This window comes from Nematolebias whitei, chromosome 12 (assembly GCF_014905685.2).
Source record: "Nematolebias whitei isolate Nwh7 chromosome 12, NemWhi1, whole genome shotgun sequence".
NCBI lineage: Eukaryota > Metazoa > Chordata > Actinopteri > Cyprinodontiformes > Rivulidae > Nematolebias > Nematolebias whitei.
The window spans coordinates 30,069,352-30,092,003 of record NC_056509.1 but is presented as its reverse complement, the minus strand read 5'-3'; the positions used below and the strand labels follow the sequence as shown (position 1 = coordinate 30,092,003).

The window sequence follows — 22,652 nt, the reverse complement described above, 5'->3', positions numbered from 1 at the left end:
CGTCACAATATTTCATGTTCTTCTGCTGTGATTGTGATGACGTGAAGGTATTTAATTTCAAAAGTAAAACTGAGCACAGAAAAAAATGGCAACACACTCACTGTAGTACTTTCACTGAGTTTAATGAGACCACTTTAACAACAAACCGGTCGATGAAGAACAAATCACAAATCATGTTCACAGTAAAAGGCCAAAATTAACTATTTTCAAGCTGTTTAGCTCTTTCATGGAAAGAATAACAGATTTTATGGACCATATCTTCTCTCATAAACAATACTGAAGGCTAATATCATGACAGATCAGGCTCTTACTCGCAACTGATGAATTAAGCAGGAGATCTTAACAATGGTTCCTGCTTTGAACACTGTGTTTAAGGACATAAAGATCAATTTACAGTGTTTGCTACAAGAAAAAAAAATTTTGTTAATACCATGACTGATTGTCCTTTAAAAGCAAAGAGTAAAAGATGCTACAATGAAAAGAGCATTTCATACCATGTACTGGAACTCATGCAGGCTGTGGTTTGAATAAAAAAACATAAAAAAAAATATGATTACCTCAGAGACAGCTAATGCCTCTCATAAGATTTGTGCTTCAAACTGACAATAAATCTAAATCTAAATTTATTCCACTGTGTTCTAAAGGAACATTTAAATGTATTAAAATTATAATTTTAACTAGATCGATTTCTTCCAAACAGCACCAAAATTCTTGCACACATATATGAATACTTTGCATACAAGTGCAAGAAAAGAAATGTGTTTCTGTGCTGACTGAGGACATTTAAAGAAAAGATAAAACGATTCACAATAAACGTTTGGCACGTTTGAGGAACTTGCTCTTTGGCATACACGCAGCTCAGCTGAACAGAACAAACAGTCTAAAAAGTCTAAATAAAAACTAATCTAGCCACTAAATTCATCTCAATGCATTCATAAAACTGTGGTTCCCAACCCTGATCCCTGAGGAACACCACCTTGCATGTTTTAATTGTTCCCTTGGTCCAATACACCTGATACGTGATTTAATTACTTCCTCGAGTTATGCAGAAGCCCGTTAACAACCCATCCATTCAAATCAAGTGTCAAGGCAGGAGACAACTAAAACATGCAGGATGGTGTTCCGCAAGGATCAGAGTTGGGAACCATTGCGCAATCTGTGCTAAGCTGCCTAAATAAATAACTTTAGATCTCCAAAAATATACACATCTAATTCTTTAATAAAAGTGCTCATTATATCCTTATTGTCTTTAAGACTAATCATGGCAGATTGTTCACCCCTCTGCGATGCAGGAAAAGTGCTTCAAGAATTTCCAACAATACACCTCACGATTGCACATCTGTCCAAGTCGCTCCGGCAGTCAGTCACAGGTGGTTCGACCGGTTCGGAGGAGGCTTAATCAGCTGCCGGAGCTGGGAATCTGTGGAGGCGTCTCCTGATCTTCCACTCGAGGGAACTGCTCCCTCCAGTAGGTGAAATGGCTGTATGTGTCCGAGCAGGGGAAGTCTGAGGAAGAGGATCGGGCTATGAGGGGAAACACATGGTCCACCACTTCGCCCAGACGAACGTAACTGAAGAAGGGAGGAGGGAGTGGCGTAATAAATCCACTGAACGCTTCCGAGCCAGAAAAATTTGTTCTTTGAATGAAGTAAACTTACGATGAGATGTTGGTCTTGGCGTGTTCCTGCACCAGCTCCCCTTTAGGGTTTACCGTGAAAATCCTGTTGAGTGACACTCCTACTTCTTTGTATGAATACACATCCTACAAACAGATTTAGAATAAACGATGCACGTTATTTAAACGTCAAATTCAATAATTTATTATGCTTGGATCGAATGCAATCGGTTAAACACAATGTGAAGATATGAGTCTGTACCGTCGGCCTGTTGCCAAACGCTGCGTAGAAAGGCTGCGAGTTTGGATAGAAGAGGTGCTTTATATCTGTGAGACACTCCACCTTAAACTTCTCTGGCTTCTTCTCAATCACCTCCCTATCAAACACAAACACACAAAACCAACGTGGTCATAGTTTCTCCTCATTAAGAGTTTATTTCAGAATAAAAGTTGTTTGTGTGGATTTGAACTCACCTGTGCAGAGCTGAAAAGAGGCTGCTCGGGCTCAGGAGGACGGGGCCCATAGGCAGCATGGTGCCTCTCTCGTTGACCCAGTTGAGGTAGCCCCTGGTCATGTCAGCCATGCCGATCGCCCGAGCTGAACAATACAGGAACTTGTAGCCATTTCTGACAGAGCAACAAAAAGATCAATCCACAAAGAAAAACGCTCGACACCCAAACGAAGCAATTTTACTCTGTCAACGTTTTTATATTTGTTCCCACTTTCAGACAACCTCCAATAAGATTCAAGTTAACCTTGTTGACATGTGCGCATGATTCATGGTATGAGCAAATTCACTGGTTCACACAAAGGATTTCCACCTCAGAACAGCAGCAAACTTAAAACAGCATGCAAAGTTTTGGCTAAATGAATTGTATTTATTTAATAAATAGATTTTTAAAAAGCAGGTTTTAGACATGGAGGAATGTTCCTGAAGAAGTTAAGATTTTTGTCAGTTACTTGAAAAAGTCCAACGTTTTGGGTAATTTGTAACTTTATCTTTATTCTAAGCCATTTTATATTAGATATAATGAATGTGACTGTATGCTTTAATTATAACAAAGAGCACTTACTGGCTGACTTTATGGTAGAGGTGTGCAATTCCCTGATGGGTCCAGTCTTTTCCAAGGGTGGGCAGGATGTGACCCAACGTGTCTGACCTGGAAATGAAATCTACAAGTTTTATTGCCAAAAGTAATATTTTACAACCTTACAAGAGCTTAATGTAAAACATGAATTTAAGGTTGCAAAAAGGTTAGAAAGATTTATCAATAATAAATGTTAGTGCACATGATGGGGCTTAATCTTTAAACAGAATTATAAACAGAGTCTGCAATGAATAAGTGGGAGAAAAAATTAAACTAATGTGAGAGGATTATTTCATCGTTTGAAATTACCCATGCCATTAAAAAGTAATTAAAGTGGTGCACAGCATAAAGATGACACTGAAACATTAAAATCCACTTTGTTTGAAAATTGTGTGAAAGACGGACTGTACTTGGCACCGTTTCAGTGCCAGATCCGGCCTGGAGCTCACTACACTAAAACCATGTTGGCACATGTATTTAACATGCACTCACACAAGTTTTGGACATGTTCCTCCATGAAGAGGTTCTGATCTGAAAAATGTCTTCTGTTTTCTGATGTAACTGGAAACTATATTGCTCTTAATGCCTTAACTGCCTTGTTCAGGGTGTGGCACTTACCATAATTTTCCAACTATAAAGTGCACTTAAAATCCTTTAATTTTCTCAAAAATCAACGGTGAGCCTTATAATCAGGTACGCCTTATGTATTAATTCTGGTTGTGCTTACTGACCTTGAATGAGCTGAATAAAGTTTGACTTGTCTGACTGTTTTGTTTCGCTTAATGCAACTTCAAGTTGTTCAAGTAAACATGCGGATCCCACACCTGGTGATGGTTCCATCGATGTCAGAGATGACAATCTTGTCATCCCAGTTCCAGAGGTAGATGGTTCCCTGACATCGACATGTTCCCTGATACTGAGTGGTCACGCTGAACACAACGTCGTTAGGGCCGTCCAGCAGCTGAAGAGACAGCTGCAGGCATGAGAGTGAGAGGAGGCGGCGACAAGACAGTAACGCATGAAACAACTTGTGGGGAGAAAAATTACGAGTTCCAAACTTGTGGTCCTCACCAGCTGCTCAGAGGTCAGGCGGAGTGTTTTCTTATAAGAGACGCCTCCTGATGGGAGTCCAGGCTCGGACTGGAGGATCGGAGAGCTCTGCTTTGCTGCAAGGAGGTCTTCATCACTAGATGATGACTCCTCTTTATGTCTAGATCCAGTCAAGTCCACAACATGAGTTTAATAATCAACTATGAATAAAAATTAATCAGTAAAGTTTTAGGATTAAATTTCCTACCTGCTATTCATGATTCCAGCTTGTTCAGCAGAACCACAAGCTCCGTGCTCGGCAACTGAATCCTAAAAGGAGAGTAAATGTCAACTAAATAAAAATCTGAAAGCTGTGCGTTTCCTCCATTTCATACAATAGAAAAAAAGCAGAACCTACTAATTTCACGTTATTGTTTCTGCCCCTCCAGGAGGAGAACCACCACCTTCCTCCTTTCTTGGGCATCTTCTCCTTCATGACCTTCTCCACTGTGGTCTAAAGGGGAGCAGGTACAACTCAAACATCCACAACACAAACACCATCAACAAAACTAAAGCAAAGCAAGACTTTAAATCAGCTGACAACGCAGAAACGAGTCACCAGCTGAGTGGTAAAAATAAAAAGAGAGATTGATTCAGGAAGAAGAATTAGGAAGGCAGAAAGAAAAGGATGGAAGATAAGAAAAGTCAGATAAACGTATTTTCTGACATAAAGAGCTGTAGCCCGGGACAACAGTCAGACAACAAAGCAGGAACTTTGAGGATGAGTGTTAACTAGACAAATTGCATTTCCTGTGAAAATGCAGTGTGAATGCTTATTGCTGAAGAACTTGCTGGAAAAACAGCTAAAATTTGCTTAAAAAATGCTAAATTTTAGCTGAAAAAGAAGAACAAGCCTAAATTAGCAGAATACAGCAGAAAGAATAAATATTTGCTGAATTAGGTTTAAACAAGCAGAAATTAGCACAAAAGTTATGACATTAGCAACAAAAAGCTGGAATTAGCAAATAAAAATTGCTGAAAAATATCTGGAAAGGCAGAAAGAAGCTTGAGCTACCAGAAGGAAGTGGAAAGAGCTGAAATGAGCTACAAAAATGTGGAGCTGGCTGAAAAAGCTAAATGTAGCATAAAACAGCCAAATAGTAGCTAAAATAACTGAAAATAGCAGAAATAAGTCGAAAGGAGCATAACAAGCTGACATTAGGAGAACAAGGTTAATTAGGTTGAAAGTTGCAGAAGTTACAAAATAATTTAATTTATCTGAAAACAGCTGAAATTAGCTAAAAAAATGCTAAAAAGGTAGATGAAAAGGTGGAACAAGATTAAATTAGCAGAAGAAAGCAGAAAAAAAGACGTTTGCCCAATTAGGCTGAAAGAAGCAGAAATTAGCACAAAGAAGAGGAAATTATCTGGAAAAAAGAAAGAAATTAGCCACACACACATACACACACACACAAAAAGCCAAAATATAGCTAAAAACGCAGAAAGAAGCTTAAATTACCAGAAGAAAGTGGAGAGAGCACATTTTTGCTGAATTAGGCTTAAAAAAGTTGAAATGAGTGCAAAAAACAGTGGACATAGTTGCAAAAAGCTAAAATTAGCATACAAACAGCTAAATAGTAGCACAAATAGCAGCAAAAGCTGAAACTTGTAGAAATGAGCTGAAAGGAGCATAACAAGCTGAAATTTGCAGAAAGAAGTTAGAAGAAGCACAGAAATGCTATAGTTAGCAGAAAGAATTGAAAAGGAGCAAAAAACAACAGAATAAACAGCTGAAATTAGCTGAAAGTAGCTGGAAAAAAGTTTAAATTTGCACAAGGAAGCTGAACCAGAACAAAATGTGAAAGGAGCAGTAAAAGGTTGTAAACAGATCTAAAGATATGAAGGATGTAAAATGAGTTCAGTTCATTTTCTATGAGAAAAAAATGTGGCAGAAAATACTAAATATTTCAAAAAGCTAAAGTTGCACCAATACCAAAAGTCATAGGACCCTTCTCCAGAATGAGCTGAACATTTTGATATGATTTGTTGAAATGCCACAAAAATTGTGGAAAAAGAAAGATGCAGAAAAATAAGAGAAATGAATCATAATGAATGCTTCATAAGTATTCACACAATAACTAAAAGGCTCTAATTATTTAACGACGTAAAGTGGTGAAAAAAGAAGAGAACAGAGGAAGAGCAGTCATAATACTGTACCGGTTCCTACCAGCAGGGGGCACTTAAAACATACATTACAATCGATTTAGTGAGTCATTAGTATTCGAGTACATGAGCCATCACCCTTTTACCTTTGGCAGGGGTTTCTGAAATACTTGCAGAGCGAGCACAAGTGGAGCCGCAGTGCTCCAATTATAGTACCTGTGAGAAATAAAATGTATAACCAATTAGGTAAAGAAATGCAAACAAAGATACATTTAAGTAGCAAATAACTTCATTTGGACTAGGAATTATGTTAATTTTGTCATTATAATGCATTTCATTAATGTCTTACTTTGAGCCAATTTTCACAACTAAGTTGGGGTCGTCGATGATGGAGGGGTTTTCTATAAACTGCTGATATGAGATGAGCTTATTGTAAAACTGTTCTGTAGAGGAAAACACACACACACATTAAGTTTTTGAGCTTCATGTCACACCCTAGAGTCGTCCTGTGCCACGTCAGCGTACCTGTAGAGATCTCCTTGTTGTCGGTGAGTCCCCCACACAGGGAGACAGCGGTAGATGGGAGGTCGGACATGGGGTCGCAGTAACTGTCCACGCCGCTGTCCCCTCCTGAGCCCACGGACTGCGGGGACTGACTGGTGCTGTGAGGCCCCGGGTCGGAAATGCTTCTCAAAGTTGAAGCACTGTCACTACAGGGGAGGAGGAAGTGTTTACAAGTGTTGATCAAAACCTATCACATCATATTAAACTGCTAAGAGACAGTGATATGTACTCTTAACTGAACCTACACAATATTTAAAAAATGTATCAATACTGTAAAAGACTGCAGACCCAAACTGTATGCTAATACTACATCTAGCAATCAAATGGTGGCTCGTTTTCCTAAATACCGATTTAGATGATTGTAGTTAAATTATTCAGTACTGTTTTGTCCTTTTATTGTTGGTTTTAGTTTATAATTTATTTTGTTGTATTGTTGTCTGGTTTGACTGTAAAGTCCTTTGATCAACCTCAGTTGTTTTAAATGTGTTATCAGTGGCGGCTGACCAATAGAGGGCGCTTGGGTGCCGCCCCACCACTCAACACTCATCACATTACCTTGAATAAGGCATAAAAAAATAAAATTAAAATTAAATAATTTTCATTCATTCGACTTTTATTTAAACAGATAAGTCACAATGAGCCTCGAAGACTCATTTACAAGTAAGACCTGTTTGGACAAACAATATAAAGTGGTGAAAAACACATAGGGTTTGGAGACAAAAAAAATTCCTCACACACATTTAACCTCTGTTTGAAGGTCAACAGTGTGATAATGAAAAAAAGCTTGCACACTAGCACATAATGACGCCGACATTAGGGGGGGGGGGTGCAAATATATATGCATATATTTTTTGTTGTGTAAGATAAACATTTAAAGTTGATGATGAATAAAGTTGTTTAGTTCAAAAACGTTGTCTCTGATTGGTGATGTATTTCCGCCCTGGGGCGCAAAAATCTGCCCATAGACTGTTGTTAAAAGTTGAACACACGCAGTTAGCTCCTCTTCATTACAAGATATAGGACCATTCTGGGCGCACCTCTCCTGCGCCCAGAGCTGAATGCACGGTACGGAACGTGCTTCAAGAACAGATCGTGCCACTCCCAACCAGGCTATTTGTGAGACGCTAGCTGCTGCAGGTAGGCTTTAAGCCATTGAAAGCCCTTTATCTAATGTCTATGTTGCCATTTCTGACTGATATGCCTCTCAACTTTTAGATGTCTCTGTTTGTAGAAAAAACGTTCAGCTGACTGCATATTCTAAAAGTGGGAACTGGTGAGTTTTTTGTTTGTTTGTTTGTACATACATACATGTTTATTTATTTATGTCTATTTTGGAGTTATACCCCCCTCCCCACCAGAGAAAACTCCACCAGCCGCCACTGTGTATAAATAAAACTGTCGCTGATGGGGGTGGAAATGCTGAAGTGAGGAAAAGTGGGTTTAACACAGCTGATGTTATCAGCCATAGTATAGTGATAGTAAAAGTAGTCATAATAAACATAATAATGCAATAGCATGTGTTCCAAATGTTGTGCAGCCATATTCTTACAGATGATATGTTTGTTGTCTGTCCATGTACCTTTTAGGGAAATACAGTGCTGCCACCTCAGGCTCCAGCTCTGTAATATCATCTAGGTAAATTCCATCAGAACCAAGATGGCGGCTCCTTTTGTCTGCAGCAGACAAAAAATGCACAGAAGAAAAGAACTCTCAGGTTTATCTAAGATAAATGTAATTCTGTTGGTTAAGCAGCTTTTTATAAACAGGAACGATGAAAGATTTTCTGCCACTTTGAAACATCCCCGTTCACTCTGTGAATTTCATCAGGGAGCTTCCTTTTTACAGCATCCCTCACCTTTCTTTTTAGATGGAGAGTCTGTCTTCCCGAGAGGAGAAGGGGCCGTCTCCTCCATGTCGCCCACCGTCTGCGTCTCTGAAGTCACCGTCTGGGTCTTCACCTCCATGGATACTGACTCCATCCTTGCTGTGTCCTCCTTCGTCAGCATCGGGGGTGTTGGTATCTCAGAGCAGGCTCCACGTTGTTCTGAGGGCATCTCGTGGGGGATCACACAGAAGTGTGTGTTCTCAGCCACGGGGATGGATAAAACACGAACAGACTGTGGGTTCGACTTCAGAGGGAGGAAAGAAGGCTGAAAAAGTGAAGATTGGTGTTAAAGGAGAAACTCCTAACGCTTTTCAGACGTGTTGACGGTGCACGTTTCTGTACCGTGGCGGCCTGCGGCAGCTCTCCCCACGCCCATAGCATGGCTGGATTCTGACTGTCCGAGTCCAACAGATTAGTGATCAGCTCGGAGTCACTCTTTGGAGAGGTGGGGCGAGAGTTGCCAGGGCTGAGAAAGGGAGGAACAAAACAATGTCATAAAAATTAAACATCTCATTTCAACAAGAGTAGATTTTATGAGTTAAGCACCTCTGGATTGGGCTCCACCCTCCATCTGAACGAGCGTAGACACCACCCTGTTTGAAAGAACCACCGCTGGAAGCAGCTGTTGTCTCGTCTCCCAAAATATCTCGAGAAGACCTGAAACGTAAACGCACAAGGATGACATTGTAGTTTGTTGTTTCTAGAAACTTTTATGAGTAAAAGAAACAAATATTTGCAGCTTTCTTTCAGCACAATTCCCTCAAACACAAAAAATCAATCTCTAAATAGGTGTTTATTATTGTAGCATAAAATTTAGTCTGTTTTTTTCTTATCTGACTGTGTTTGTTTCCTATAGAGCTGCTTCTAAACCTCATAAGTGATGCATCACATTATTTATCTAATTGTTCTGTCATATCCTCATTTCTTTACACTTGTGGAACAATTTTCCTACATTGTAGTTCTCTTATTGCTTTCTCCTTACCTGTTGCTCTCCATTTCCCCCTCTTCATCCGAGCTCATGTCGATGGAGAACATATCTTCATCCACCGAGTAGTCGCCATTCTCCTCCCTCCTCGTGCTGTCTGCCCGACTCTTCCTCCTCCTCTTCCTCCTCTTCTTGATCTCTCCATTGCTCCTTAGGGGGCCCAAGTTCTGCACAGCAGACCCAGAGTTCTTCCCCAACAAGGGGGAGCTCATCAAAATGGCCCCATTTGACAAGATGGGAGAAGTGGCCAAATGGGAAGGAACAACTTCCTGTGTGGAGCAGAAATACAAATGAGATAATGAATGTTTTGTCATCGTTTTTTATGATGTACATCAAGCAAATACAACTATAAAGCATAAAATGTGAAGCAAAAGTTTTAAATAATTTAAAACTTTGGGGAAAAAAATAAAACTTCAAATGCAAAAATCTTATTTGAAGTTCATTTAAATGAAGGAGCATTTTTGACTGGATGCAAAATCTGAAGTGTTAAGTTTGAAGTTTGTTATCAGGATTGTGTGCACATTAATAAAATGTTCGTAAATGCCAATACCAACTTGTGCTTCGAAACCTTATGAACAGATGTATGTGTACTAGTGTAGGCTAACAGACTCTGTAAATAGATTCATTAAATACTCTGACCAACCCCATACAAAGCTCGATTAGGTTCTTTTCTATTCTGTGAAATCACTGGTGCCTTAATTTATATGGCAATGGATGAACATTCTATTTTATTGTGTCTTGTTGTTATGGTTTTGTTTTGTTTTTTTGCCTGTTTTTGTTTACTATGGACCATGTACCAGTATGTCTGAAATAAAGTTTTGATTGATTGATTGATTAACTAAAATACGTTCGTTGGCTTTGCAATTCACACCGACCTTAAAACTTAACACATTGAATCCACAATAAATCCTTTTTTTAGGGTCTACCACACCAAATAAAAACGCCTGAAATTTAAAAAATAATAATAATAGGCATAAAAACTGGTAAAATAGAGGCAGGCTTCACAGTTTTTTCTGTATTTATGAAATTGTTTGCCCCTGTCATTTTGAAGTTCCTGTTCAGTAATAAACTTGAAAATTTCAATTCTGATCTTTTTTTGTTTGTTTAATCTATAAAATGTTCTCTTTAATAGTAATAGAAAGAATTGTTAAATAACTACCAGACACTGAAAGCTGAGGTTGTTCTGGAAAAAGAAGCCAAAATACAAACTCAGTACACATTTTTTGACAGTTTTACAACTATAAAATCAAAAAAATATCAGGCAGCCCTGTTATAATTATGGTCATAAGAGGGTAAGGAAGTTTTATAGCCCATTTTACTGACAGCACTTCTAGTAAATGAATATGTTTTCTAGGAATATTTCCTCCGAGTGAAGCTGGATCTAAATACGTAATTGAAAAAAATAGAAAAAGGGAAGGGAAACTAAAGCCTAACCATGTGATATGTAGGTAGGTCTGGACAATACGTCTCACGTTTTCTTCCCCGCGCAAAGAAAATGGATTCAGAGGCACAATACTCCAACCCCCTTGCTTTAACCCCCTTGCTTTAACCCCCTTGCTCTCCCAAAGCCTGGGAATCTGACACCACTCAGGGGAAAATAAACCACCCGCTTCTCTTGTTAGAGCCGGCCCCTGAAACCTCAGTGCTTTATTGCTCGTTTATTACTTTTGGCTGGACATGCCGTCATGGGGGTACAAGGGTGGAAAAAAAAACATTTTACTGTCAAAGCATTTGGCTCCTTTAACTTGGAATATTGGAAGCTCAAAATATAAGGTGTTTTCTAATAGCTAAGCTAAAGTCTCTAATTATGTACATTAATTTTATGCCTATTTATTTGGAAGAAAACGTTTCAGACTAATGAGCCAGTTGTTCGGCTGCAGTGTTTCATTTACTGGCATGCGGAGTATCTGGGTTAGTAAATACTTCCTTCATAGTTCTCACCGGAAAACACAAGTAGCTCAAAAAGGAAAGGAAAACATAACCTCAGGTTGTTGCGCCAACACCGACCTCCTTTAAACTTACAGTACGTGTCAAAAGTAGAAGGTGCAAAAAATACTTCTTAAAAAGGGTGTGTCTGTAGGGGTGGAGTTTAGGTTGTTGTTTTTTAAATCGTAGAGACTTTCAGGTAAACAGTTCACGATGTTCCAGTTATCCTTACCTGATCATTTTCTGTTTCCTGCACAAAGAACGCCTCTCCGTTGTCCCCAAGCTTCATGTGAAGGTCCACCGGTTTTCCGTTGATTTCTATGTCCACCTGGAGCAGAGAGACAAAAAAAAAAAAAAACAGTTAAGAACGCCAGAACTTTCCTCCTAATTCTGCTTCTTAAAACCTTACCACTTTCTCACGGGAACGCAGGACGCCCATTTTCCCGAAACGAACGTGGAAGGGCGAGCACTGCAGAGAGCCATCGGGCTGCCGCACCACGATGACGTCGATGCAGCCGGAGAGGGTTGCGGGGTTGAGGCCTCGGTACAGCTCTTTGACCTGCACGAACACCTGGCCCGCCAGCTGGCCCACGTAGTTCATGGTCTGACGGGTCTGCTCAGGTGAATAGAGGAATGAGAGGAGGGGACAGAAAGAACTGATTTAGTTAGAGCCATTCAATCAGGATGGTGACACAAAGCAACTAAAAATATATCACACTGTTTCTAGACTCTACATCCTGTTTGAGGTGTTTGAGGAACTTGTGAATAATCAAATGAAAGAGGAGTGGACTAACAGCTTTAGGGCACAGAAACACTGTAACTGCTTCCACTGAGATTTTATTTATTTTTTTGTTTTATTTCTGGAGGCCAAAAACTATTGTTCTGGCCTTTTTATAGATCTGTTTGAAGCGTTGGATGCTGTAGATCGTGGCATCCTAATTTCAGACCAAACTATTCGCTGTTTAATAAAGTATCTTTCTGGTTATAAGCAAAGTGTTCAACTTAGTGGTCTCTCTCTTTCATTTATGTGGATATCACAAAAGGTGTGCCTCAAGGCTGTGTTTTCAGACTTGCTCCCTTTTAATTTGCATCATCACTGTAGGATCTAATGCTATTGACACATCTTATACAGTATATATAAATAATGTACGATGACACAGTTGTTTACTTTCTCACTGTTGTTAGGTGTTTTTTATTCTGGATGCCAAAGACTTTTGTTCTGGCCTTTTTATAGAACTGTCTAAAGCATTGGACACTGTAGATCGTGGCATCCTATTCGCTGTTTAATAAATTATCTTTCTGGTCATAGGTAATGTGTTCAACTTAGTGGTCTCTCTTTTTCATTTATTTGGATACCACAAAAGGTGTGCCTCAAGGCTTTGTTTTCAGACTTGCTCCCTTTTAATTTGCATCATCACTGTAGGATCTAATGGTACTAACACATCTTATACAGTATATATAAATATGTACGATGACACAGTTGTTTATTTTCTCACTGTTAGTCAGTTATATATATCTGCAGTCTGCATTTGAAAATTAACGATATGTTCCACCACTTTGTAAATGTGACTAAACTAAGTACTGAAAACTGTAGTATGAAAAAAAATACAGCCTTAGAAGTTTTTTCTACTAGTAAATCCACATAAAGAATCTGTATAAAATCTTTCTTCTTATAAATATCACATTTTATCTCATGAAAACCTTTTGTACAGTATGTTTCATATTCAAACTTCATCGAAAACGGTGGTACAGTTATAGAAATCATTTGTGTTTTTTATGACTCTAATGTACAGTATTATGTTTTTTTGTAAAAACAGTGTTAGATTGTGTTTGTTTTGTATTTTTCTCTTAAAAGTTAGGGCTTGTGTATCAATGAGATTACTGTACTGATTAAAAATAAAGGTGACGTAAAAACAATGGTTATGAGATTTTAATGTAAGCTGCTTGTAGCTCAATACTGTGGGACCTGATCCCACCTCCATCTCTTCTTACTCATTAGTCTGGAAATCCTATCCAACTGTTTTCCAGACTTAAGTTAGACTGGTCTGTACTTCTCAAGTGTCTGTAATATCACGACCTTCAATGTCTTATATTAGCTGAGCTGAAGCTGCGCCAAGACATCAAGAGCATCAGAATATAAAAAGATACTGTTACAAAACAACTTTTTTTTTATCATAGCCTCTATTAAACAACCTTTGACTCCCAAATGTGAAAGTAGTGGTTTGTTCTAAAATACTGTACATATTAAACATCACGCAAAAAGCTATAATTAGACTCCTTTTCCACATTTGAATGCTGTTTGCATGTTCAAATGAGCGTTACAAACACCAGATGAGGCAAAGAAAGGACATCAGTTACACTGGGCTTGGTTGTGTTGTATTTCGCTGCACCAGATGCCAATTAGATTTCTCAGGGTTTGGTAACTGAATCAATAGGTGTCTCTTTGGAGATTTATAAGTTGAGTCATTAACAGACGAGGGCTGACCTTGACTTATTTGGCAGCAGGTCTCTAAATGATTGCAGCGCCAGAGAAAACAGATGGAATAAAGCCAACAAACCTCTGCCATCCATCACATGATCGAGCCAAAAAGAGGCCCTCCTTAAAGAAAAACCCAGGGAACCTGATTTCAAAACAGCACATCAGTCTAACGAGCCATGCTGCCTTCCTTAAAAGTACCCCCTATAAGTGTGTTCAGTCATTCACTGCATTTTCCATTCAGGCACTAACAGACATTGTCTCCTGCAGCTGATTTTCACAGGGCTTTTAATGCTGACTGCAGTTACATGGTGCTGAGCAGCTCCGGCCAAAAATAGTCTGACTTGCCAGAGACTTTAAAAAAAAAGAGGAAGAGTGTCTCAAAACACACTCCTCAGCTTTTAGTTTCAAGTAAGAGTTATGAAGGATTTATTTACACTTGAGCTGAGCTGGTGTTTAATAGTGATGAAATCTGTGGTTTAAAGAGTTTTGTAGGAAAGTGACAGGACCACTCAGCAGATGATGAATAGGTTGAGTCTATTGTCTCAGATTGCATCACAAGGTAAATATCAGACGTTTCCTACTTTTTACTGGAATAAAAGCCCCAGCATGTAAATGGGTTTTTTTTAAATGTGGAAATACTTACATCTGAGTGCACATGCCTGACACAATTAAGGTAACACATGAAATCCAAAATTAGGAATCTTGTGCTGAGAAGTGAATTTGAATCGGTTTAATCATAGCAGGCATCTAGAGAAAAGAAGCAAAGCAGTAATCACCCACACATACCTGTTCAGGTTGAATGCTGGCAGACTTCAAACACCAACCCAGAGGCAAGTGTTCCTGAATAACAACTAAACTAAATGTTAATTAAAATGTAAATATATCTCTCCTGTTTCCTTACAGAGCGTCCCATACAGTCCAAACTTTGTGTCGCCCAGTCCCAGAGGCAGAGACGAACCATTCAGGTGAAAGACTCGTTTCTTCTGTGTTTATCTTCGTTTTACTCCTCTCATGGGGGCGTGTCATGACTGTGACGTCATCGGGCTTTCTGACCAATCAGCGTCGAGCAGTTGATTTTGCCAATCCCACTGTTTTTATTCGCCGCTGTGGCATCGCGCGCATGTTACAACCAGCTGCATCATCCGTGTTGTACACGTGAATGGGATTATAATCGCGGTGAAAACTCGTTCGGCTTTGTTTTTATTGGTGTGTGCGAAACGTTTGAACGTCACCTAAGCTAAAAACACATTTTAACCCTTCTTTGTCTGAAGACGTTAAAGCAGTTTGCAGCTACTGGAGTTGAGGCCAGTAGCTTCTATATGGAAAGCCGAATTATCATATAATACGTTTTTAAAATTCTGCTTATACCTAATCACTGACTTAGTAGCAGTTTTCCATAAACCATGGAGGATTAACTGAGACCTCAGATTGTGAGTTCTGATTCAGTGTGAGGGTTCGGCTCTTTAACCCAGATCAGCATCCGTCCAGCTCTAGAGACTGAGACCACCGAGATGCTCCAGAACCCCACAGGAAGTCCTTCCTCCCTGTGGCTATCAAGCTTTTCAACTCCTCCCCATTTCTACACATAGCACAATAAAATTAATCCTGTTTTACAATAAACTCTTTAACGTTTCTGTCTGCACCTGTTTAGATTTAATTGCTTGCATTTGTAGAATCTGTTTCAAACTTAACGGTTGGCATTCTGTTGTCAGAGTCAGAGATTCGTCATTGTCATTCGCACCTCGTGTGGTACATGTGGTGGAGCGAAATTGTGTACACAGGGTCCCAGTTACATCCAACAATAAAATGTAAAAGAAAAACAATGATAACATCCAAGATATTAACTACATCTATATAGTCTTTAGTCTTTTACTATAGTCTTTATATCTTGTGATTCTTAGGTATGTTCCTTTGTACTGAAACTCTGGCACAATAATTTCCTGCGGGATCAATAAAGTTCTATCTTATCTTAACTGCAAAATGGCTGCAAAGATCAGTCGGGCTTCATGCTGCCTCTGCCCATTTATAAATCTCGGACGAGAGTTTCACAAAAGGAAGCGAGAATTGTGCGGAACAAAAGAGGCGCGGAGCAGAACTCGTTGGGTTGATGTGGATCTTGATGCATTGCATATTTTACACAGTACACATGAATATATTCAACTTGTGAATGATGCCTGAAACATCTGAAATGTTGGCTGTGGATAGACAATAAAAGATTTGATAGATAAAACAACATGATGAGAATTGTACTATAGATCCAACATTTTTCAGTCAGGTCATCTGGACAGTTTCTTTTTTTTGTGTGTGTGCTGAAATGTTTCGCCTTCGATCCAGAAGGCTTCATCAGTCAACGAAACACACAACACAAAACTGATTCTTCCCCCAACAGCTTACTCCAAAGTGGAACAAACCAGTTATGTTGGTGCTAAGATGGTGTCTTTGGCACGCCCCCTCCTCAATTGCCCGCCCTCTTCCTTGTTGACAGTCGTGTCCAACTGATTGAAAACAACAAAGTCCATGCTCAATAATCAATTGATTACTGAGCATGGACTTTGTTGTTTACAGATATACAGAGAACCAACTTTGCCATTGCATGGGAACATACATTGATGACAGTCTCAGACTTCCCTCACCCCCCAGGTCTCTTCTTTTTTTGAATGTTTATTATGGCTCAAAGCAATGCTTTTAATGATTAATCTGTTTATTTGAATGAGTTAAATGAATTTAAATGAGCCCTTGTGGCTCACTGAGACTAACCTGTACAAATAAAGGTTGAATGAATGAATGGATTTGTTGGAGTGGGTTGTCAAAACCTACAGCTCAAATTTTACTGGCGGTAACTTCTGATTTAGCTACAAAAAAAAAGCATTTTTCAAAAATTTTAAATGTCATAATGAATGTTTAAAACTAACTCTAGCAAAAATGTCATTGAGAAGCACATTCATGAATCTAGTATTATGACTTGTAAAAACAGTTGCAGAAATTGTGGCGAGAATGTCTTTTTAGTTTTTTTGTAAAACTGACTTTTAAGTTTTCTAAGAAAGCCCTTTTTTTACTCTTAAGAGAATGTGGAGACAGGTGTGCTTGATTAGACTCTACAACGGTCTGCCATACAGTAGAGTTTAAAGTCACCCAGTGAGTGTGGTGCAGTGAGGTGATGTTTCTGCCCAATCACAGCCCTGCCTCGCAGCACAGGCCATGTTGGCTGTTTCAGGAGACCCTTCAGTAAACTCTGCAGAGAGGAAGTGGCTGGTGGTTTCAGCATCATGTTACTCAACACTTTGAAAACCAGACACTTCTTGTAATAAACAGGCTTCTTTACTGTAGCAAACACTCACTGTGGCCCCAGTTTTACTGAATAGATACAAAACATACGTTATACAAAAATAATCTCATTAACCTCATTATCGTGTATGCCCTGACACATTATTGATTGTGCAGTGTTAAATCCAGAATCTTGACCAGTTTTCTCTCTTGGTGCACGTCCTTCACGCAAACAGTCCAAATGCTGAATGGGTTACATGCTCCAACATGCTCACATGTAGCTCTGCCTATTTAGGCAGGGTGATAGTATGTTCTCTCTTTCACACACACACAGATTAATTATTTTTTCCAGACTGTGAAGCAGCTCGAATAGGCTAAGAAAAAGAAGAATGTGCATCTTTGGTTTCTCTTTCATGGCCTACCCTGACACTGAGCCCTGACTAAACAAAAATGACAATAAATCAGACACAAAATGAAACAGACAGATAATCGCTGAGTATTTAAGATTGTGTAAAACATTTTACGATGTCCCGGTTATGGTTATATAGGTATTTAGTATTTGGTTAGGTTTTACAACTTTTCATGTTTAGTTGTAAAAGTTTCTAACTTAACAAGTTTCATTAAATTGCTGATACGACCTGCAGGCTCTGCTGACTTTGTGGATTTATGAGCTCGTTCTTGATTAAATTACATGAAAAATGGATGTCATAGTGAGCAGGGCGGGAGAAACAAGCCAGCGTTTCAGACTACAGTCTGTTCGGGCTCATGTGTGAATAAGTTTATCTTTAATATCAGCATCGTTGTATTATTTTGTTTTATCTGTACATGCAGAATTGAACATGTGTTTTTTTAATGTGTGTATGGATACATTTGATTTATTAAATTTTTAACAACAGAAAACTTAACCAAGCTTAACAAAATCTTAAACTACTCTGAAGAAAATTAGCTTCTCCATTAAGTACCAGTTCCATCGTTTTGTTTCTGTTTGGCTCTTCTCAGGTTTAGGTGTGTCTCCATTGTTACTGGATCACCCACTAAAGGGGTGGGATTTATTATTAACCTTTACTTAACCAGGCAAATCCCATTGAGATCACAGATCTCTTTTGCAAGGGAGGCCTGGGCCTAAAGGCAGTCAAACCCTAACCCGGAGAAAACCCACGCAAGCAAATATGCAAACTCCACACAGAAAGACCCCGAGTCCAACTGGGGATTGAACCTAGGACCTTCTTGCTGTGAGGCAACAGTGCTAACCACTGATCCATCGTGCCAGCAATAGCTCACTGGCAATAGACATAGGATTGTCATAGCTCATTTTCTGCTCCATGAATTGGGCCAGTTAGCGGCTGCAGTCTGTGGACGTCAAAACTGTTTGTTTACAGCAGTACACTTGGAACTATGTATGAGGTGATACCATAAAACGAGCAGGTACCTGCAATGGAGACACTCTTAACTGGTGTGATGTCAAACTGAACTGAAGAGGAAACCATAGAGAAAGGGCCTATTCTACGCCAAACCAAACTGAACAGAACCTAATGGAAACTTAGCGATTAGTGTGAAATGTAACAATGGAGAAGTGGCTAAAATGTTGCTCCGTCCTTTGACTGTTTTATTCTTGGTGAAGGTTCAACGTTAAATCTAAATAAAGTGCATAAATATCACACTTTAGTTGACATTTGCTGAAAGTGGGAGAAAAAATGGAAAGCAGAAGAAAAAGACGACAGAAATGTGTAGAAAAAGTTGAATACAGCAAAAATGACCAGAATACGCTGAAATAAGCAGAAGATGAACGGATTACAAACAACCTGAAATTAGAGAAAAAAACTCAAATTAGCAACAAAAATAAATAAATTGTTGAAAAAGCACAAAAGCGCTGAAATTAGCAGAGAGACACTGAAAGGAGCAAAAAAAAAAGTTGGAATTAATTTAAAGAAGTGCAAAGACAGAAATTAGTAAAAATGAATAAATATGGCAGAAAAACGGCTAAAATTTGCAGAAAAATTTCTAAAAAAGTATCTGAAAAAAATGCTGAAAGAAGCTGAAAAAATAACAAAACAGCTGAAATGTGCACAAAGAAGCTGAAAACAGCTGAACCAGAACAAATGTTGAAATGAGCGGTAAAAAGGTTATAAACAGCACAAACGCTTTGAAGGAGAGAGCTCTATTCGTTTTCAAAGAGATAAACATGGCTGACAAAGCTGAATATTTTAAAAAGTAAAAATTGCACAAAAGCCAAAGCAGGAAAGTCCTGAATGAGCTGAACGTTTTGATGCAAGAATTGTTGAAATGGCACAAGAATTGTGGACGGGGAAGCAAAATTGATCTGAAAATCATTCACATTCAAACTGACTGAACAATGTTCAACAACCTTCTAAGTATTTCAAACAAGGTAATAGTACGCATGTAGAGCATCCTGGCTATCTTTTAAACACAAAATGTGACAACTAACATGGTGATCCGTTTACTGGAAGCTCCGTGTGAGCAGGCTGCCCCCACATCCATCTTTCTGTCAGTGTCAGTGAACGCTGCACGGATACATGAGACACGCAGCTGCCTTCACTGACATGTTTCTAAGAACACGCTCCTCCTTCGGCTGATGTACGCAGAACACACAACACATGGTGGCAACTTAATGTTCTGCATGTATGAGTGGGGTGTCTACTATAAATCCACAAGAGATGGGTGTTTCTTTTTTTCAACAGAATCAACGTATTTGCTTTAATTGTCGATTTGGATTCAGATATAACAAGAACGTATGTCAGAATAAAAAGTGTTTGTTTTTGCTTTTTAAAAACTCTAAATATAATTGTTGTGCAGCTATCAGCTCCAGTTCAGCTGTCACAAAGCAATCCTTGATGACAGCGTTTGAATTTTTTTGCAGAACATGGTTTGTTACGTTGCTCAACCACTAAACAACTTGTTATATTTACCCACGTTTCTTGTCAGCTGTGCACCTCCAGCTTGTGTTGTTCTTCTACTTCACCTCAGTCTTGATTAAGTCCACACAACTGGGCTTAAAGTCGTCAAAAGCAACACACAAACAAGTATTTGTTGTTTTAGGTGACTCGGAGAAATATAAAATATAATGTTTGGACACACTTGGACTGGCTCGAGCATTTCTGGCCTGAGATTCAGCTTGATGAAAACGTTTATTCAGGAATTCAAAAAGAAACTTGAGGACTTGTGTTGCTGAAAAGGGGAGGAAACGTCACATAAAGTTATTTAAATAAACCTGGATTTGATAGCTTAAATGTTAAATAAGGAAAAATTGAATCATCTTCTGTTTTCGAGGCTGATGCTTGTGGCTCTAAATGAACACATCTGGGATCAGATGATTCACAACTTTTGTGTAATCACATCAGTCAGTGCTGCATGTTGTCATCGTGTGTGATGAATGTGTTGTTGTGCTGCAGGCCTCTCCTGCTCTGACTGAGGAGATCACCTGATCCCTGCCAGCTTTCACTCCACCCGGATTGTCACCTCATGTCGACCCCCCCTTCCCAGGTTTCACTTAAAGCAGGTCGTTTTACACATGGGATTATATAAACACACACACACACACACACACACAGACCCGGCTCGTACAACAACCAGTTACAGAACTGTACAAAATGATCTTTAACATTTGAGTCCAATCTGATGGGTCTCATATAAACTGGAGAAATGGCATTTTCTTTTTGAACGCACTGAGAGCTGATCGACTGCTGACATTTACTGAAGAAGCTGAAACAGCTGTTAAAGCTAACTAACTAAAAGCTACAGAAGAGCAAAACAGTAGCTAGCTAAAAGGTTAACTATAAAGAAACAAAAGGCTGGCTAAAAGCAAAAACTATTTAAAACATCTAGATAGTTTAAATAATGTTTGCTTTTCGCTAGCCTTTTGATAAAAGGTTCGCTAGAAGCTGAAAGTAACAAAAGCTTAGCTAAAAGCTAAAGGTGTCAAAAGAAGTTTTAAAAGGGCTAAGTAGCAGAAGATAAAAGTAGTAGAGTGGTAGCTAAAAGTATCAGAACAGTAACTAAAGGTATAGACATTCTAAAAGTATCAAAGAATAGCTAGAAGTTGAAAGTAGCCAAAGCCTGACTATAAACTTAAAATTTGCAAAAGGTTAAATAAAAGCTCAAAGTAGCAAAAGGCTAACTTGAAGTTTTCAATGGGATAAGTAGCAGAATGGTAGTTAAACGTTAAAAGTAGCCAAAGCCTGACTATAAACTTGAAATTATTAAAAGGCTAAATAAAAACTCAAAGTAGCAAAAGGCTAACTTGAAGTTTTAAACAGGATAGAATGGTAAATAAAAGTTAAAAGTAGCCAAAGCCTGACTATAAACTTAAAATTATTAAAAGGCTAAATAAAAGCTCAAAGTAGCAAAAGGCTAACTCAAAGTTTTAAATGGGATAAGAAGACTGGTAGCTAAAAGTTAAAAGTGGCTGAAGGATAGCTAAAAGTAATGTTAGAGGAAGTTGAAAACAGATCTCACTGTATTTCTATGGAGAAAATATTTGTAAATCAACTTGAAGTCTCTGAAAAGTATAAAAACCAAAAGGCGCAGTTTACACCTCTTGAATGAGTTGAACGTGTTCCTATAAGAACAGCTAAAATAACCCATGGCACGAAAAAGTCATTAGGTTGCAAAAACTCACAGAAAAATAATAAACAGCAGTTTGAATGCTGAGTCAGCCTTTAATTGTTTATGCCCCCCACACCTACCACCACCACCTCACACACACCTTGATGGTTCACAGTGGACTCACCCAGCTCCAGGTGGTGTCGGTGGAATCCTGCTGAGCAGCTTCATCCAACTTCTCTTCATCCACAGCTGATATCATGATTCCATCATTTTGAGTCCAAAGCCTCCCAGCAGACGTGTAACATGCAGGAACTCCTCAAGTCCAGTCTCGAAAGTGTGCCCGCTCTCAGAGCTTCCACAAGTGTCTGACGGTCAAGTGCAAGTGAAAAGCGTCTTACTAAATTTACCTGGGCCCCCCCGTTAGAAACCTGAGCCCACCCTCAAATGGTCGTCATGCATGAGATCTTTTGACTCCTCTGGCATTTGATGGGATTCTTTGGTCAGAATATTTATCTAGGTGGATGTCTCCAGTCCCACATGACCAAACACCAGTTAGGCAACCAATCCTCACCTCCACCCACCCTTGATAGTTTTTTCAGTGGGTAAATTTCCAATCACTTAACAGGAAAACAGTGAAACCCAGCACGTATACCCCCTCCCCCACTGATGACCACAGTACTGTTATCACATTTACAGATGAGAACATCTGCTGAGGGGGGTGAAGTTTTGGTTTCACTCGTGCACAGAGACCCTTCATAACTGCTGATACTGTTTAAATAAACAAGTTAATAATGTTGGTTACACAGACTCAATATCTTACCTGTTTTAGATAAACTTAATGTTGGAGAAATAGAGCTTAATTCTGACCAGACTGCCTGGTTTAGGTTGGATCACAACCAATTGTCATCTAAAAAATTGCTAAAGTTATATAAAACAATAGAACTTCTCTTAGCAGTCTTGAGCAGAAACAATATGTTTCTGACATAATATAGTAATCTGAAACTAATGAAAGTTTAAGGTTTATAAAACAGTCTTTTTATCAATGCTGTGAAACTTTTGAGATTGTAAAAGTGGTTTTGAGTTGGAAGCA

General features: G+C 38.9%; 2 protein-coding genes across 2 annotated transcripts in view; both read right to left on the bottom strand.

Moving 5' to 3' along the window:
* The window catches only part of LOC119418514 (WD repeat-containing protein 26), a 368,230-nt gene that overhangs the window by 236,530 nt on the left and 109,048 nt on the right, over positions 1 to 22,652 (bottom strand). The window lies entirely within an intron of this gene.
* On the bottom strand, positions 1,199 to 21,923 carry LOC119418519 (phosphatidate phosphatase LPIN1). Its single transcript, XM_037685825.1, has 20 exons — positions 21,747 to 21,923; positions 11,666 to 11,869; positions 11,489 to 11,584; positions 9,328 to 9,599; positions 8,892 to 9,002; positions 8,688 to 8,811; positions 8,316 to 8,610; positions 8,040 to 8,133; positions 6,422 to 6,606; positions 6,246 to 6,339; positions 6,043 to 6,112; positions 4,152 to 4,247; positions 4,002 to 4,063; positions 3,776 to 3,914; positions 3,529 to 3,677; positions 2,690 to 2,776; positions 2,090 to 2,242; positions 1,878 to 1,992; positions 1,659 to 1,762; positions 1,199 to 1,571 (listed from the first exon to the last, which is right to left on the bottom strand). The coding sequence occupies exons 1-20, from the start codon at positions 21,819 to 21,821 to the stop codon at positions 1,400 to 1,402; spliced, it is 2,697 nt and encodes an 898-aa protein (XP_037541753.1). The 5' UTR covers positions 21,822 to 21,923; the 3' UTR covers positions 1,199 to 1,399.